Here is a 19182-nt window from a genome sequence, read left to right as displayed (position 1 = left end):
TACTTTTATAGGATTGTTATTTCCACTATTACGCCCAAGCTTGAGAAACTATGTACATATTCACTGTATGTAGGTACTGTATGCCATTGGTGAATTTGTTGTTTGTATGTGTACGTCACGAACGTGATGGTGACGGGCCGCCCTCCCCTCCCAGTGTTTTGGTTGACTTGGAAACCGTCGGAGCGTTGTTGGTGAACCAACTTAAAACCACTACATGGTAGATGCACGCGTTACCCTTAGCTAACCAGTCCCCATTTTTCTAACTACATTTGTGTGGCGACTGGTTTATCTTAAGGATAGGATTGTTGAAGAACACCACTAATCTTACTGCGCCAAACGTGCTGAGTTAACAATGCTACTTTAGCTAGCAAGTGTTAGCACTTAACAAGCTAGGTAACGCTTGAGCTAGCAGGTGTTAGCACTAGCTAAGGTAGCTAACCGTAGAGTTGCTTAAGGCTATGTATACATACCTTTACGGCTCTGGCTAACAGTATCCCGAGCTTAACGTTAATTTGCAGTGTCTTACAAATGTGTATTTTCTAAGATTGTTTTGGGCTCAGCCTTAGTGTCATTATTGGTGTTTTCATTTCAAATAGCTAAACTTGAATTAAACACTTAGCTAGCCAAACCAATTGTGCACATTACACACCCGGCGAACCAGCAGAGATTTAGTTGTGTAACGTTATTACTGTTTTGTATCTTAAGAATGAAAGCCTAACTGTGGGCTACTCTCGTTTTGCAGCCAGAATGAGCGACATTATGGTGCTCGAAGATGCCAGCAGGTAAGTTTCGGGATGTCCCCTCAACACGCCAGTGGTAGAAGAAGTTAGCTTGGATACTTCACTTAAACTAGTTACATTAACACAACAGTTTAAAACGATTCTTATTTCGCTAGGTAAGAGTGTACAGAAGTATTATCAACATTATATGTATCAACCGTAAAAGTGACTTTACTACAGTGCAGCCTTTAACTTCTTTTACATTATTGCTATATAATTACTAGTGTCTTGTTTATTATAAGGTGTAAAGCATAAGCTGCATGTTAGCTGATCAGGGTGGGGCTAATTTAAACCATTTTATACACTGCTGGGTAGATACCGTAAATCAATATCTCTCGATCATGTGTTGTGTGGATATAAATAAGTGCAGTGAAGTAAAACGCAAAATATTTTGATCCAATATGTGATTGGTAGAAATCAAATTGAAATATCTAAGGAAAATACCCCAAAATTGCACTTGAGTACATTCATTTTTCCCTTCACAACAGTACTCGCTGCTTTGCTTAATGTTAACTTATCTCAACATATTCAGCCCACGCCATTGTCCCTTAATGATACCTTAACCGTTTTACAGGTGAAAGTGAAGACCGGGCAAGGACCCGAGAAAGATTCAATGAAGTGTTCACGAAATACACTGAGTTAGAGAAGAAAAGATTAAAGAAGAAACGCCATGAAACACAGGAGACCATTGTGGTATGTGCTCTGATATGTCTAGTTATATCTTGAGTGAAGTGGAGTAAGCCATACCATATTTCTATGATTTAATAATTTAATGTTGAAATTGTTAAAGAAAAACTTACAGAACTTCTGTGTTTTCATGCGCCCATGTTTTAGCTTCAGAATCGCAACCCTGACAAGGACATAGAAAATGATGAGGTGACCATTCTCCAAAATATACGTGACCATGAACAGAGCAGCCCTGGCTACATCAAAAGTAAAGAGAGAGAGAGGAAAATAGCAGAAAAGGCGAATATTAATGGTGGAAACCAAGAGGAGATTCAAGCATCAAAAGGCAAAAAGAAGAATAAGAGGGAGCTTCCCCCCCTCCCTGTACCTAAGGAAAACACAAGTTTTATTCAGAAGGATGCAGCTGTTCCCAAGTCTGAGATTGCTGTGAAGCCCGGTGATGTTGGTGGTGGAGGGGATTCAAAGAGAAAAACTACGAAGGGGAAAAGCAAAGGAGATACAGAGGCCAAAGCAGAGAGACAGGTGGAGGACACTGACGACACACTGCTTCATGAATACCAGCAGCAGATAGCACATGAGGAAGCGAGGACTTTAAAGAAGACAAAGGTCAAGACAGAAGAAGAGAGTGTTGTTACCCAAAATGTTGCACTGACTAATGATGCTGTGAGGAAGAAAAAGAAGAAGCTAAAATCTGTTGTTACAGAGTCTGATGTTGGGTGTGTATATCTATCAGTATAACTGTTTTTTTATAGTTAGCAATAAGGTTTCAGAGTGCAGTTTTTAACACCATAGTGAAGTATGACTTAAAGGTTTTTGTTCCCCCAGGGATCAAGATGAAGGTGCAGACCAGGATGCTGATGTGGAAAACAAAACAGCAATGAAGAAAAAGAAAAAGAAAAAACACAGTAAGTGGAGGTTAATTGCCAGGACATCATGTGCAAAGTTCTATTAAAAATCTGACACTGTCATGTTTATGAATGCTTTGTTTTTTATTTCACCATTTCTTCAGTTGTCAAGGAAGAGAGTGAAGCAGAGGCAGAAGCACCACCAACATTTGATGACAGCCTTGTGCTGGGAGTGTATATCCACAGAGCGGATCTCCTCAAAGCGAACATGCTTATCTCACACCCAATGGTGAAGGTCCATGTTGTAGATGAAATCACCGGGCAGTATGTGAAGAAAGAAAACTGGTGAGAATAGATGCTCTCTATTTTAATGTAAAATTGTCTTTTCACAGCTGTCTTTGTGTGGTCCCACTTGTTTTCTTGTTGCCCATTATATTTATTGTTTGGCTACTTTAGCATAACTTGAAACAGTAGTACCACAGGTATTTGTGTATTAATGAAGTGTAAATAATAACATTATTTCATTTCAATAAAACACAGGGGGTGCTGTAACCTGTATGAATAAATATATAATATACAGCTTTCCAGCAGCTACGCGGCTTCAGTTTTTATTCACTTGTAATGTATAAATACAGTATGTCGTTCTCTTGTTTTTCTTAGCCATCGGCCCGTGTCCTCATTTTATGAGCAGGAGAATGTTGACCACATTCTTCCCATCATGACTCAACCGTTTGATTTCAAAAAGAACAAGTCAGTCATCCCAGAGTGGGAGGAACAGATTATCTTCAACGAGCGTTTTGGTTACTTTGTTCAACAAGATGATGAAAGCCCCAGAGTCATACTCTTCTTTGAAGTAAGTCATTTAGAAATATTAAGCCATTCTAATATACAGTAGCTGTCAAAAATGGTTTCTTTTTTATTATTTGTATAAATGTTTTGTAAAGATCCTGGACTTCATAACCATGGAAGAAGCAAGAGCCAAAGCTGATGTTGACAAGCATGAGCAAGGATTTAGAAAGATTGCATGGGCATTCCTCAAGGTAATATGTTTGACATGGCCACTGAAGGAAAAAGGCCATTTATTTTAATAGCTCTTTTTCAGTCTTATGTCATGTTTTTTCCTGTTTAGCTTGTTGGCACAAATGGTGTGCTGAATATTGATAGTAAACTTCGGCTCCAGCTCTTCTGCCCTCTGCCTCGTGCAAAGAGACAACCCAAAACAACAGAGGTGGTTGAGTGGTGGAGGAAATACCCGCGACACAAATATGCAGCCACTCTTTATGTTACGGTGAAAGGCATTAAACTCCCTGATCAAGTAAGTTTGTATCTGCTATTAATTATTTCTTTATCTTCATCATTTCTCACATGTCTACTATATACCTATGAAAGTTATATGTTTCATATTAAATATATAATGTTGATAATCTTGTTTCAGATATTCTGATATAAAATTGAGGTGTAGCCACAGATGGATTCACTAAGATTTGTAGCCAAGATCCTTTTTGTTCTGCAGGTGGACCCTAGTATCCGGTCCATGATGGCACTGCAGGAGGAGAGAGGCAGCACCTCCTACACTGACCTGCAGAGCGAGGTGACCAAGAGGAGTCTGACACAACATCCAGACAGCAAGCCACCAGTCTTGAGGTGGAGCAGGCTGCCTGGTCAGGTTGGTGGAATTAGTTTTTGGTTTAAGAATTTTTACTATTTCACTATATGAGTTAGGTGGTTATTTTCTGAGGCTTATACGTTTATAGAATGTATAGTGTTGTTTTTTTTTGTTTTAACCTGCATGAATTATATAGTTTAGAGAGGGTTCACTGCATCAGGACAGAATGGATAGTATGAGGTAAACCTGAAATGCAGCCTCTGCTGATTTTCTAATACTTCTCAATGGCTATCTCTATGTATGACATTTCTGTTAGAAACATTCCGGTTACTGGAATCTAGGTTAGAGCAAACAAACTCAAACGTGTAGATGTAGGATCGGTTTACATCTTTCAAGTTTGTCTTAAAAAATCAATCACATGCTCGTGTCAGCATTAAAAGAGTTTCTTGGGGGTGTGATTATTCCTCCTGTTTATAATATTGGCCATGGAGTGATTCCTTCTTAATGCACACAGTAACTTATGGGCATGTTACACAGTCGTGAAAAAAATGTGAACCTACTATTTAAACCTGGTTGTCTGCACAAGCCTTACCGGAGGTTTTTGTTAAAGGTCTGTCGGATTCCTAACAAGCCCATATTGGCGTTTCGTGGTGGTCAGATGGGCTGTTACACAGTGCTTTTCTCTCATGCTGGGATGATACTGGCTGCTGCTTGTGCTGACAGAGATGCGTTCCCTGTTGTAGGTAGGCAACCTCTCATCTGTATAAATCTCCCTCTGCTGATGCTGCTCTTGACTCTTCAGCAGCTAATTAACTTTGTATACACAATATTGATGAGCAGCAGTGGGGATGACCTCAGGAGTATGCAACTTCCAAGCCTATACAACACTTTAAAAATATACTGGAAAAACTTGACCTGATCATTCACTGTTTCAGTATACGAGATTCCCTCTGGCAAGGTTTTGACAGCCTTCAGTGGTCATCTCAAAATTGTCTATGATCTCTGCTGGTCCAGAGATGATCGGAGCCTTTTGTCTGCCTCCTCCGATGGCACTGTCAGGTACATTTCTGTTTACCTGTTAAACCAATAAATAAAGCTGATGAGGAGAGAATGAATCCATTGTGGTGGCTGAATTGCTCTAATAGCTGGTTTTTATTGCGCCTCTAGGGGGGGCACATAAGCCTGTAATTATATGTGGCTCATCATGTCTTTATGCAGTTTTTGTCTGACTATAGAGTATATTTATAAAACACCTTTTTCTTTTAATAAAATAATATTTGCTTTATTCTACTTTCCTTCCATCTTGCCCTCCTCCCACAGAGAGTGGAATGTGGACAGGCTTCTGGGAACGGCCCAGAAGGTACTACCTCATCCATGTTTTGTGTACTGTGCTCAGTACCACCCCAGCGCCCAGAACCTGGTGGTGACCGGGGGCTACGATTCTCTGGTACGAGTGTGGAGGCTTGATGTCGATGATGTGAATGGCCAGCTGCTGCAGGATTTTGAGGGTCACAGCGGTTTCATCAACACAGTGTGTTTTGACTCTGAAGGTATGATGTTCACAGTGTCGTGCATGTATATACATAAACCCTTTTGCTGAACGTTACTGTTTCAGGCAACCTGTGCAGGCTGCCCCTGACCTCTTGTCCAGCACAGACTGCAATCCTGTTTGAGATAACGATTATGTTTCCTTACAAAATGATTGCTTTTTAATTTTTAATTGAATGTCATGGTGTCTAGAACAGTAAATAATCTAGGCCCTTGGCTTGTTGTAGAGGGGATCCACCACATGTACACCAAAGGAACACTGAATGACATAGTTACTGAACTGGATTTTGTCAGCAGAAATCACTTCCATCTTCAAAAACTGCTTGACAACATTTTCTGAGAGAACTTACTCACCTAATGTGCCTGTTCTCTCCCTCCCTCTATCTCTTGATTGTATTCCAGTTTTTTGTCAAAAAACGTAATCTGCTAGGCACTTACATGTTACTGCATGCACCTGCGAGCCTTGTGGCATTTGTGTCAGGTGGAACATGGAACTGTCAGCCACATTTTCCTCAGACTTCTTTGTCTGTACCACATACGTACATTGCTTTGAACAAAAGCATTTGCTAAATGAGGAAATGTACATTTTTAAAAAGTACTTTTTTTATATAGAGTTGTTTTATATAATGTTCCAGGTTCAACGTTTAACTGATAATTGCTGTAATTCTTGACTATTTGTACGAAGCTTACATTTAGGAACTATTTTCTGTCTGTTGGCCACTAAGATGAAATTAGTTTGGATTTTGGTGAAGGGGACCCTGCTCTTTCTCTGCCTCTGTTTAACTAAGAGTTCCTCCAGTACTAACTCATAAAAGACGGATTGAAAACATTTTTATTTTTATACCATGGCTTGTCTTTTAATCATAAGCTGCTCCTCACCTCACCCACACACACAAACACTCCTTCAAACACACTACAGTAACGTTTCAGTGTGTATACAGTAGAGTGTACATGTGTGCCTTTCTGTAATTTTTTGCGATGGATTACTCTTACCATTTATTGTAAAGCAAATGGTTGTGCTCTGTGTATTGAACTGTTGTATTGTTTGTAAGTAGGAAGGAGAATGTTCTCTGCGGACAACACAGGCCTAATCATTGTATGGAAAACCTCAGTGACCGACAGCAGGCGGCAGCAGCAGCCATGTCATCACTGGTGTATAGAGAAGGTACACGAGAAGACATTTGTTATTTTTGATCTGCATTGCATCACAAAGTGTACTTTGGGGTTGTCTGTGTTGGTCTAATTAAATATACAGAGAAACAAAAATATTGTACTGTAATTTTTAATCCATGTTGTATCTTGGCAGAAAATTGATGAGAGTGACCTCAGGGGCATTCCCATCAACATGCTGCGGCTCCATCCCAACAATCGGTGCCTGCTCATCCATGCCAAAGACAGCGTCCTGAGGATGATGGACTTAAGAATGTAAGTAAGATCAAACTTAACATCTGAAATTATAAGAAATGGCTACATGATAATGCAAAGGAAAATATTATAAAGATACAAAAATGGAATTCCTTATATAAAATAAGACAAATGCTAGATAATAATCAAGTGTATCATCATGTATGATATATTATCATATGTTCTGTGTTTAAAATTAAGACATTATTTTCTTAGCCATTTAAATGCCCTCTTTCAGTCTGGCTGTAAAGAAGTACACGGGAGCCACAAACTACAGAGAGAGGATTTACAGCACTTTCACACCATGTGGAAACTTCATCTTTTCTGGTAGTGAGGATGGGATGGCGTATGTCTGGAATACTGACACGGGTGGGGATTGCGTTTAGTTTTTCTTTGCATCATAAAGAAACCAGTCAGTTCTCCACAGTCTTGATAGGACTCTGTGTAGTGGTGCCAGCCTTTAGCTGTTTTGCCTTCTCAGGTGATCAGGTTGCGGTGTACTCTGAGCTTTGTTACCCCACTGCTCTCCATGGTGTGTCATTCCACCCTCATGAGAACATGGTTGCTTTCTGCACCTTCGGTCAGAGCCAGCCTGTCCACGTGTACCTGTACGACCACAAAGGTTTGTTTTCCTCGCATGTAGCTCCTGAATATCTCAATAACTTATTCATTATTTCATCCAGATGAGCCATTGAATCAGTCATTAGTAATGTACAGTCACTGACACGCACTAAGCTACATCTCTGTATTATTGTTCTACACAGTTTCTCAGCTGGAAGTGCACAGTATAAAAGCAGCGAGCACATCAGCTTCTGCAGACACCAAAACTGGGGGAAACACACCCAACCCCTTTGTGTTACAGGATACATCTTCTGTATTAACCATGGATCAGTTTGCCCAAACAACAAGACTCGCACTGAAAATGCAGCGTGTAAAGCAGCAGCTGGATTCAGTACTTGTAAATGCTCAGCCTCCATTACTTTGACATACACAAACAGGTGACAGATTAAAGGAAAACCCTGAATAAGAAGATAAACATAACAAATTCAGATGAGTCGTTGAAGGTTTGCTGGTTTGATGAGTGTGAGTGAGTGTTCACTATCACTAAATCTCAGCCCATTTGAACATGAGACCCACAACATGACGCAGTAAAAATTTTGGAGCAGCTTGTTAGCATTCCCCACCAGCATTATTGAGACATTACATGTGAGAGTATCTTTTAAAAGACTGGTGTTCATCACTTCAGCAGAGTTCCAAAGCCTTGTAGAGTCTTTGCCAAGAATCATTAAAGCTGGGCTGAGGCATGTAGTGAAAGTATACCTTACCGGCTTTTCCTTTAATTTGTCACATCTTTATGTTATAGATGTACAGCTAAATATTATTTGAATTCTTATAGTCAGAATTTGAATATGCTCCAAACCTTATACTTTCAAACCATTTTTAGGAACCGCATCAAAGGTCTTCTGGATGCATTTATGAACAAGGTACTGTATAATTAGCACAATATCCCATCTGGAATGTTTGTGTACAACCGTGTTATGTCTTTCATAATGAAAATATTCTGTCTTGTGTTTGTGCTTTTAGACAAAATGGGCAATATTCACACAGGAAGGAGCTTGACATCAGATGCTGGCACAGTGAGTATTCTGATCAGTAGTCCCTAAACACACATATGTATACTTGGTCCTTATTGACGTCACAGCTGGTGATGTAACCTGCAAAGCTTTTTATGCCATCATTGACTTTTTTTTTGTTATTCTTAATCAGTCTAAATCAACTTGGTTTTCTCTCAAGTATTCAGAGGAAGCACCACAAAAATAATTTCATGGAGCTACATAGTGTGCGCTCAAATCAAACATGCAGGGCATCTTGGTGGTTGTCATTATGTATGCTATTTGTAGGAGACCTTGACATTTCTGCTTATTCTTCACTTTAAATTGACCTTTGTACACGGATATAACCACTTACCAGGCGTGAGCACGTCTGCATAAAAAAAGAACATAGTTGTTACAGTTCTGCTATTTTAAAATGAAATAAATCACTGTGCAACTCAAATCCAGCACTTTCTTTTCAGGTGGCATTAAATTCGTCATTACCACCTCCATCTCTCCTGTCGCCGCACTCCAGGCTGCAGCTCTCTGGTTCTCTGGCGGAGCAGCTTATTTCCCAGGCTGCTCTGAGCAACCAAGACCGTCAGTGGCTTGCTCAGCTAATCACACAGTTATTTGTCTTTAATCAGTGAATGGGCTTAACTGCAGATATATGACATGTGAGGGCAAATATTTACCAAAATTATATCTGTAGTGTGGGTTGACCAAGCCCAAACACTTCCAGCAGTGTGTTTGAGTCCCTTGAATCATCATACATAGGGAAACAAATGGACCTGTTGTAATTTTGTCATGAATCTGTAAATTATCTCTGTAAACTCAGGTCAGTGGATTGTGTTACTTTAAAACAGTTGGGTTTTTTTGGCATTTCAGGCAGGTTCACTCCAGTTGGTCACCATGTAAAAGGAGCTTCATCTTTCAGGCTCCAGGTGAAGCTGCTAACAGTTTTATAAATGTTACTTTATTACTGTCTACCTTTGTAAAATCTAAATCTTACCCAGATAATTATTATTGCACTGATTAGTCAAATGCTACTACAGAATCTTCTTTTTATCCATTAGACATTTCCTGACCACATTTCTTCAGGCGTTCATGTGGAAACAGGTTCTGCTCCTCTTCAACAAGTAGTAAGTACTGTATTAACTGTAACTGTGCGCCCTGTCACATGCAGCCTTTTCCCTCTCATGTTCAGTCCCTTCACCACTGTGTTTGTCTCTAGGTTGTCTCACTTTATGACTACAGAGCTAATCGGTCTGATGAACTGACCATACGTCGTGGTGATGTCATCCAAGTGCTGTACAAAGACAATGACAGCTGGTGGTTTGGACGCCTGGTCAACGGGCAGCAGGGATATTTTCTTGCTTCTTACGTAGTAGATCAGAGTAAGTGGATTGTATTTTATTCCGGTTAACTTACTGTAAATTGGACCCGCTACATATGGGTTATTTTCTTGTTGCAGATTTCAGTGAAGAGGTGACTCAGTCCAGAGAGGTGCACACAGCCTTGTCCGAGGACACTGTGGAGAGATCTACACCAACCAGGGTAAGAAGATGTTATAATACAGTGGTGTTTGTCTTGGATTTGAGTCATACTGTTCCTTTTTAGTCAGCAGTGTATATGGACTAAAGGTGAGAGGGTGTGGCAGCAACGGTGACATACATTTCTTTGACACCAGATGCACGGCTTCCTTCTGTTTCTGCTTGGTTAAGTTATATCTTTTTGTGTATACGTTTCAGTGTAGAAAGAGAGTGCATGGTGATTGGGGTCTGTCTCTCTGGTCCAGGAAATGTACAGGATGGTGTTTTAGTGTCTTTCCCTGTCCTTTTTCTGGTTGTCATGTTTTCTCCTTCCTTACTTTTCCAAGGTATCTGCTGCAGTTAGTTCTTCTGGGGAACTTAGGTTTCTTTCCGAGCCAACACTTTCCGACACAGAACCTGAGTTGACTGTTGCCAAGTAAGTGGCTCGCTTCACCGATGCTTTGCTTAAACCCTTCTGACTATATTCACAGTAGGATGCTTACTGAATCCTGCACGAGGCGTCAAGTTTTGCTCCTCTTAAGTAAAAGCAGGACAACATTGGTTTACGACCTATGGTATATTATGGCTTGGTGAATGTGGATTGTCAACTTTGTTTTCCCACAGAACTACAAGAAAAAAGAAAGTGAAGAGGCCAGGAGTCCCCACATTGTCATCTCAGGCTCCTCTTTCAGATGCTCCAGGGTCGAGCAGTAGCGGGAGAGGCAGATCAACAAACAGGCCCCTCCCAAAGAGACCAACAGGCCAAACCAACAGTGCCTTTGAGCCTGATCCATAAACGCTTAGACACATAATTGGTTTTCCGCTCAAGTGCTTTCATCTAATTCTTTTTCATAAAAAACATTTTTGTAATGAAAACAAACTTTTCAAGTGTGCTGCATTTTTACTATTCTTTAGTTTTTTTTATTATTTGAAAATTGTTTATATTGTACTTAATGCAGATTGATCAATGAAATGTTGCACAAAAAAAATCAATTATACAATTCTCTGCATTTTTAAAAATTAATTTTTTTTAAAATATTGATCTGTATAAATAGACTGTGTACGTTTTTACTGATAATATAGGAAACCGTTTTATATTCTTAGCTCGTAAGAGATTAACAGCTTGTATTTACCAGTGGTGTTCATTTTTAACTTTGAGTAATTCATATCAAGAGAACTTTTTTTTTTAAGTGTTATGGTCTTTTTAAGAATCTAATATTCCAGTGGACAACAGGGTATCTTTCTGGTTTTTAGCCTGCCACTACCATGGTTTTCAGAGAAATAGTATGTATAAACATTTTTCCATTTTTTTAATTCAAATCAGTGCAAAAGTTAAAGATATCTCATCTTAAAGTTGTTTAGTCAGAAAGGAAGGCACAAAATACATCACTAACTACAGTAGAATCTGCACGATGCTCCCAATTACATTAAAATACACTTCACATTGGCCTGTATAATGTCACTTCAAAGATAACATGGTTATTTTCCTTCATATTTCTACGCATGTGGACAGCAGCTCTTCATGAGTGTCGGTTTAACACAATCAAAGTTGAGATATAGAAAACCAAGATCGTTATTACAGCAGAACGTCAAAGTCAAAAGCACATGTAGTTTGTGATGTGGAGTTGGAATGTTCCACTGGCTGACTACATTCACTGAAGTTGTCAGTTGAAACTGCAAAGTATAAAACAATCTATAGAAAATTCTAATTTACCAACTTGAAGACAATAATACAGCTCTTGGGCAGTGCCCACTGCAAACTATATATTTAAACATTTCATCAAACAATATTAACATGAAAAGAAACAAATAAGTCATTGCAATTTGTGCAATAAAAAATATAATTTAAAAAACTCAAATTAATATACATTTATTATTTGTGCAACTTGAAAGGTGATGCCTCTGAGCAGCTTCCACGTTTTCAAGGCTTTCAGTCAGGAGAGGAGTGCTTTCATCGGTTTGTCGACTCCCATCTTCTCGAAAGCTTTAAATCAAACAAAACTGTTACCTGCTGCATGTTCTGTAAATTTGCACAAATAATGCCTAAATATCCTTCTACGTACTATATACAGTTGTATTTACAATATAAATATATGAAAAATCTGATCATCCTCACTTGAGGTTAATGATTACCTTTGCTGCTGTGGTCGCTGACAGAGATAATACACAGCCAGGAGAAAGGCCTGAGGACAAAGTGGTCACTGAGTTTCATGTGTGTATCTACTGAGAAACAGGAACTACATGCTCCTTTCTCCATCAGGATTTGTGAAGTGTTTAACTGACATTATCCATCCTTACAATACCATGCAAGCAAAGCATAAGGTTTCATAGTTTAATGTGCCCTTTGGCAACATCATACAGGCCTAAAGGTCAGCTGTGAGACAACTGTGTCCATCATAAGGATGAGTGCATTAGTCACTAATCATATATTATTGATGATATGGTGATAAACTGGAATTTTAAAGAAACAAAAAGCTAATGTGCCAGTAATACTTACAGCCAGAAATGCCAACCCTCCTTGGACTGCAGCTGCCCATTCAAAACTCAGATGTTGTGTGATAAAGCCACCTACCGTTGGGCCATAAAACATCCTTAAAAAACAAAATTTCAACTTTAAAATCCCAATCAAAACATTAAAAATCGAAGTACCAATCAATAAGACATTATTTAATATATATTGTATTATAAACGTCTTGTTTTAGATTCAGATATGGTTATTGAATCTTAGAAAAGGGCTTCAGTAAAATTTACCCTATGGACCAAACTGCCCCAAACAGCCCAGACACCATTCCAAGAGTACTTAGTCCTTCTTCAAATCCCTGTTCACTGCACAGAAGAAAAGTATGCGGTTTGCTTTGCAGTATGTATGAAAAAAAAAAGACATCGTAAATGCAGGAACATGTGAAGCAACTCACTATGCACATGTGATAATTTCAGGGAGTGTGGGGATTATAGTCATGCCCAGAGAAAACCCAATTACACCAAGCATGAGGATCAGCAACCACAGCTGGCTATGTGTACAGAAACAGAAAAAACAACAGTTAATAGTGTTAATTCTGTAAATATACTCCTGAGGAAACTGCCAAATTTACAGTCTTATGCAAAAGTTTAGGCACGCCTTGATAAATAACAGATTTTGGTGATTTTTTATTTGAACAGATGTTAACACAGTTTCTCTTGGAAATGGAAAAAATGCACAATATTTTCTGCAAACAGTGATGCATAGTTACTTCTTATGCCATAAATTGAACAAAAATAAAAAATAAAAACATTATTATGGCATGGTGCAAAAGTTTGGGCACCCTAAGAGTTCCAGAGTCTCAAAGTCTCTCACAAGGTTTCAGACCTTAATCAGCTCGTTAGATCTGATGCACAGCAACAGCTGTCATTGGTAAATGCCAATTTCAAAGCTGTACAAATACTTTGACTCTTCAAACCTTGTGCACACACTTGCGGACACCCAGCAACCATGGGTTCCTCTAAGCAGCTGTGTAAGACCCTGAAAATGAAAGTTATTGATGCCCACAATGCAGGAGAAGGCTACAAGAAGATAGCAAAGCGTTGTCAGCTTGCAGTTTCCACAGTAAGAAATGTAATTAAGAGATGGCAGATCAGGGGAACTGTGGAGGTCAAGATGAGATCTGGAAGACCAAGAAAACTCTCGGACAGAACTGCTCGTATGCTGGTCAGAAAGACAAATCAAAACCCCCATTTGACTGCAAAAAACCTGCAGGAAGATTTAGCAGACTCAGGAGTGGTGGTGCACCGTTCCACTGTGCAGCGATGCTTGCACAGACAAGGCCTTCATGGAAGAGTCAGCAGAAGAAAACCTTATCTGCGTCCCCATCATAAAATCCAACGTCTGAAGTATGCAACAGGACATCTACAGAAGCCTGATGCGTTTTGGAAACAAGTGCTGTGGCCTGATGCAGTTAAAATAGAACTCTTTGGACACAATCAGCAAAGGCATGTTTGGAGAAAAAAAGGAGCAGCATTTCATGAAAAGAACACCTTGCCAACTATTAAGCATGGGGGTGGATCTATCATGCTCTGGGGTTGTGTTGCAGCCAGTGGCACAGGAAACATTGCACGGGTGGAGGGACGAATGGATTCCACTAAATACCAGCACATTCTGGAAGCAAACATCACACCATCTGTAAAAAAGCTGAAGCTGAAAAGAGGATGGCTTCTACAACAGGACAATGATCCTAAACATACCTCGAAATCCACTATGGAATACCTCAAGAGACGCAGGCTGAAGGTTTTGGAATGGCCATCACAGTCCCCTGATTTAAACATCATTGGAAATTTGTGGGTAGATCTTAAAAGAGCTGTGCATGCAAGACGACCACAGAATATTACAGAACTAGAAGCCTTTTGCAAGGAAGAATGGGAGAAGATCCCAAGTACAAGAATTGAAAGACTTTTAGCTGGCTATGAAAAGCGTTTGCAAGCTGTGATATCTGCCAGAGGAGGTGTTACTAAGTACTGATTGTGTAGGGTGCTCAAACTTTTGCACCATGCCATAATAATGTTTTTATTTTTTATTTTTGTTCAATTTATGGCATAAGAAGTAACTATGCATCACTGTTTGCAGAAAATATTGTGCATTTTTTCCATTTCCAAGAGAAACTCTGTTAACATCTGTTCAAATAAAAAAATCACCAAAATCTGTTATTTATCAAGGGGTGCCTAAACTTTTGCATAAGACTGTATCTCCAGTTGTCATTAAGCTTTGACATTTGGGGAAATGTGATTATTCGCTTTTACATCCATACCACTCTCATATCTGGTGATTAAATATGAAGCTACAGTGAGCAGCTGGTTAGCTTAGCCTAGCATGTGTACTGGAAACAGGTAACCTGGCTCTGTACAACTCCACCTGCCAACGCCTTTAAAGCTCACTAATAAAGTCATTACATTTTGTTTAATCTGTACAAAAACAACAATTTAAGGCCAGCTGATTCTGTTTCCACTCTTTGTGCTATGCTATCAGCTGCTGGCTCTAACTTCATATTAAATGGACAGAAATGAAAGCAGTATCATTTTTCTCATCTTAACTCACAGAAAGGAAGCGAACCAGCACATTTCCCAAAACACAAACTATTCCTTTAGTGTCCACCTTCAACACATGCTCACCTTGGCATGTGAAGGAAAGGAACAGGACCAAGCAGACAGAAGCCAGCCGCTGTAGCAATACCTCCCGTCACCATGAACCAGCTCCTGTTGGCCTGATGAACACATACAGAGGATTTAAACAAAAATAACTATCCAAAAATAAAGAAATAATTATCCATATGCAATCATTTTGGTTGACTTCATACTCACAGGATATTTATCAGCAAAATAACCAATTAGTGGTGATGCCAAACAGTACGGTAACGACAGACCAAGCATGATGACTCCCACATAGCCAGGTGAGAGACTAAACTAAGTACAACACAGAAGTAAATGATGATTAACGCACAAACAATATCTACAACAAGCTGACTTCATGAGAAGGTAGGAAAATACCCTCTTAATGGCAAACAGGGACAACGTGGCATCCAGGAAACCCAGACCTGCACTAAAAGTGAATATCGCATAGCAGATCAGGATTATTTTCACGTGGCAAAGAAGTCGAAAGAATGAATCTTTTGAAGGGGCTGCATCTACACGTGAGAAGAAGCACAAAACATAGCTCAAAGTTAGAATCTGAGGCAAAAAAAAAACTGAAATGATTGAACATAAATAAATTGCCGATATCTTCAAACTGATACCAATGTTTGGCAAGACATAAATGATGAAAGGAACCATAACCAACACGAAACATCCGAGAACAAAAAAAGGGACTTCATATCCAAACGACTGGTAGAGCCACCCTCCCACCGGTGGCCCCAGAATGAGACCAAGTCCTGTGAAAAGCTCCAAAATACCCTACAAAGAGAGAAGTTAAGCACATTAAAACATAGAATTACATGTACAGTGCATTGCATAAGAAGAAACAACTATTCCAACATAACTATTTGCCAAAAGCTTTAATATTTTTAGTCTCCATGGTACCAGGGACACGAGGGATATAAAACAAGCCAAACCACAACGCTTTGTTTGTTTTCTGATTCTAGACAGCATGCCAGGAAGACAAGGGTTGAATAGACTCACCAAAACAGTTGCAACATTGTCTGGGAATATTTTTGCCATCATGGAAAACGAGGAGGTCATAGCACCAGCAAAGCCCACCGCGTCGATGGACCTCACTATAAAGCACAGACTAATGAAAGCGGTTCCTGCAGGAGCCCGATCAAGTAATCTGCGAGCAAAGAGAGAAGACAATCAACCAACACCGAAAACAAAATAGAAAACGTGAATTAAATGCAAGCTGGCTGCATAAGCTGTTAATTCCGAAGAACAGTGCATGATTTATGAAGGGGTGAATAAATGGATTAGTGACTAAGATGAATCACAAATCTTTACTTATCCACATTAACACCAACAGTGCATTAACATATCTCTAATACTCTTCAACCACCCTACCCTGTCTGTAGCTCTCAGCTGAGTTAACAGGTAAAAGTCAGCTGCTCCTCACTGAGACCAAATATACAGTAGTAGCAGAGGAGCACCACAAGGCTGCGTGAGCTCACCTGTCCTGTTTACATCATACACAAACACCATGGTACTAAGTCTGCTGCACAACGACTGCCTTTCAGTGCATCTCAAGGAGACAAAACCTGTGCAATCCATACATTGTCTGTTACTGACTGCAATATTGTTTACACTTTTCTCACTTTAATTTCAGAATTCTTTAAGTCAGATGTCTGATGTCAGAGTTAGACATCTGACTTTAATTTAAACATAGACATTGCCGCATGTGTACATCTGGTTTTCATCTATCAACTATGTTTATACTTAGGTGTATCCTATTTGATGCCATTTTATTCAGTACTTGTGCTGCTTCGGGGACAATAAAGTCAATCTTATCTTCTTAAAAGAATAATTTCCTAAATATCAAAAAAGCTTGGCACTGTATTTTTTTTTTTAGCAAACGTTAAATGTTACAGTAAATGGTGCATTTGTTGCTCTTTAATAGTGAGTGTTTACAGCAGAAAGGCTGAATCTCAATCTCCTTTTCAAGGGAGACCTGCTGGTACCTGGTACTGATGTAGCAAACAGGACCAACACTTACCCAAACAAAATGGTGCAGCCTGATGACACAAAAAGTCCTGTAACCAGCATAAACTTTGCACCAATTTGGACAATCTTTGGACAAATGACAAAGAATGAGTCAGTTACTCTGGTGCAGCAAATAAAGTTACAAATAACACGATCGGATCAGAAATTATGACATATACTTACATACTTTCCCAGTACCAATGAACCAATTAAATTGCAGACAGCATAGCAGCCAAATATGAGCCCAACAACAGCTTGACTGGCTCCTTTCTTTACTGCCTGTGTAGGAATATGAATAGTCATTTACAGGTCTGAGGAGAGGGGATTATGATAAGGTCACACAATCTGAGTAACAAAAAATTCTAACTTCACATCTTGTAGGATAGAAGAGTGTCAATAAATGGAAAATAAATTGGAAATATACAGTTAACAGTACATTTTTTTCTCTAAATTAAATCCACAAATGGCCGATCGGTATCTTGCCATATTGATTTCTCCATTACGTTTCATTTAACAGTGATTGCTCACGCCATCACATGACTTTACCTGAGACCCTCTTCATGGAGTAAAACAGAGCCGATCATTCACTTGCCTTCAGGGAGACATTCTGATATCTAGCACATGATCCCATTCCTTCCACTGAGAAAGCAATACTATAGAGTAATGGTAGACCAGCTGATCTGTTGGCCAATTAATTGGGTCAGTATTTGACATGATTAGATAACCGACCTTGGCAACTGTAACAAGGCCGATTAACAAAAGACAAAAGAAAGAATTTCTATCTTTCTGATTACTTGTGGACACTGTGCAGAGTGTAGCACTATGTAGAGACTAAAGTGCTAATACTACAGTGTCAAAATGTTACAAGTCCTGTATTCAAAGTGTTAAGTAAAGCTTACAAATGTATTGGCATCAATATACTTAAAGTACCAAAAGGGTCACTCAAGTCTTTTGGTTATACTGTAATTAATTTTATTAATCTGATTCAGGAAAATAACCAAAGTTATCAAATACATGTAGCAGAGTAAAAAGTACATGCCTCTGAACTGTAATAATGTCAAAGTATAAAGGAGCAGAATATACATAGCCTCAAATTGTACTTAAATACAGTACTTGAGTAAATGCAGGCTGATTTTTTTCCACCTCTGAAGGAGCTTAGTACCCAAACATCTAACCTCTTGTACTTTAACATGTGCTTTTGGGGTTTAAATCTTCTTACCTCATTGGGGAAAAATGGGCCTAATATTGAGTAGCAAATCATTGCACTGAAGTTGACAGATGCCATTGATATTAAGGTGAGTGTCTGCTGTCTTGTCATCCTTGGGGGAGGATCTGTCGAGTCAGCTGAAGTTCTGTTATCTGAGTAAAAGCAAAGAAAGACCCAAATCGATAATGAGATTTGACCATGTGGAAAGTAAATGACATAAAGTTCATGTTTTATTCAAACGATAGTTAACAGCTAACTCAGCTGCTAAGATCGGTGATCATTAGCATTATTTACAGCCAATTTACAATTATTACAGCCGTTGAAGCCACCAACCTCTTGACTGAAGGTCAACGTGCGTGTCCATTTTCAATTTTCAGGGTTTCGAATCCAGTTATTCAGGTCAGAAATTCGAACGGAGACATAACGACACACAGAAGAGAAATCCCGACAGTAAAACAGCTTCTTATTGTCTGTTCAGCGACTACAAACCACAGCCTCCTAACACACTAAAACGAAGGGTCTCAAGGTAAATCCGAATCAACACAACGTATCCCTTTGCTGCCTTCAAAATAAAAGCTTCTGTATGCGGCTTCCGGTGCAAATATTTTCACAAACAATTAGCCAAATCATAAAATGATTAACAGTACTTTATTTTAATCATACCAAGTTGTGGGTTATATGGGCGATCTCTCACTTTATAATCAATTGATCTGAATACAAAATACATAAGCTACAGTACGTTTGTTACTATATATAATGATGTTATATGTTTATAAACATAGATCACTAGCATTGCACCTGATAGTAAAATCCAAACAACAAATGAAACACAG

The 19182-nt window shown here is 39.1% G+C and overlaps 2 protein-coding genes across 2 annotated transcripts; one reads left to right on the top strand and one right to left on the bottom strand.

The window, feature by feature from the left end:
- Nucleotides 1-123: 123 nt before the first annotated feature.
- ahi1 (Abelson helper integration site 1) lies at nt 124-10967 on the top strand. The gene is made up of 27 exons (XM_020607964.1): nt 124-217; nt 743-782; nt 1354-1472; nt 1614-2182; nt 2292-2371; nt 2476-2656; nt 2972-3164; nt 3256-3351; nt 3441-3626; nt 3825-3977; nt 4528-4660; nt 4853-4976; nt 5238-5467; nt 6521-6630; nt 6772-6890; nt 7108-7238; nt 7351-7491; nt 7634-7827; nt 8314-8353; nt 8454-8506; nt 8944-9061; nt 9350-9405; nt 9538-9603; nt 9696-9858; nt 9936-10018; nt 10341-10429; nt 10618-10967. The coding sequence occupies exons 2-27, from the start codon at nt 773-775 to the stop codon at nt 10787-10789; spliced, it is 3609 nt and encodes a 1202-aa protein (XP_020463620.1). The 5' UTR covers nt 124-217; nt 743-772; the 3' UTR covers nt 10790-10967.
- A 319-nt stretch (nt 10968-11286) lies between these two features.
- slc18b1 (solute carrier family 18 member B1) lies at nt 11287-18930 on the bottom strand. The gene is made up of 14 exons (XM_020607965.1): nt 18683-18930; nt 18362-18501; nt 17326-17421; nt 17156-17229; nt 16135-16282; nt 15753-15909; nt 15508-15644; nt 15322-15423; nt 15133-15224; nt 12909-13004; nt 12745-12819; nt 12491-12584; nt 12127-12176; nt 11287-11977 (listed from the first exon to the last, which is right to left on the bottom strand). Exons 1-14 carry the CDS (start codon nt 18711-18713, stop codon nt 11848-11850), a joined length of 1422 nt encoding a protein of 473 aa, XP_020463621.1. The 5' UTR covers nt 18714-18930; the 3' UTR covers nt 11287-11847.
- Between the last annotated feature and the right edge of the window lie 252 nt (nt 18931-19182).

This window comes from Monopterus albus, unplaced genomic scaffold, assembly GCF_001952655.1.
Source record: "Monopterus albus unplaced genomic scaffold, M_albus_1.0 scaffold90.1, whole genome shotgun sequence".
NCBI lineage: Eukaryota > Metazoa > Chordata > Actinopteri > Synbranchiformes > Synbranchidae > Monopterus > Monopterus albus.
This window is presented reverse-complemented; position numbering and strand designations above follow the sequence as displayed.

What these genes read in the sequence shown, in the direction of transcription:
- ahi1 (XM_020607964.1), top strand. An exon ending in AAACACAGGAGACCATTGTG is followed by an intron (nt 1,473 to 1,613) that starts GTATGTGCTCTG and finishes CCCATGTTTTAG; the next exon opens with CTTCAGAATCGCAACCCTGA. An exon ending in TATGTGAAGAAAGAAAACTG is followed by an intron (nt 2,657 to 2,971) that starts GTGAGAATAGAT and finishes TGTTTTTCTTAG; the next exon opens with CCATCGGCCCGTGTCCTCAT.
- slc18b1 (XM_020607965.1), bottom strand. Translation starts at nt 18,713, where the DNA reads ATGGACACGCACGTTGACCTTCAGTCAAGAG. An exon ending in CCCTGTTTGCCATTAAGAGG is followed by an intron (nt 15,424 to 15,507) that starts GTATTTTCCTAC and finishes TGTTGTACTTAG; the next exon opens with TTTAGTCTCTCACCTGGCTA. An exon ending in GAAATTATCACATGTGCATA is followed by an intron (nt 12,820 to 12,908) that starts GTGAGTTGCTTC and finishes TCTTCTGTGCAG; the next exon opens with TGAACAGGGATTTGAAGAAG.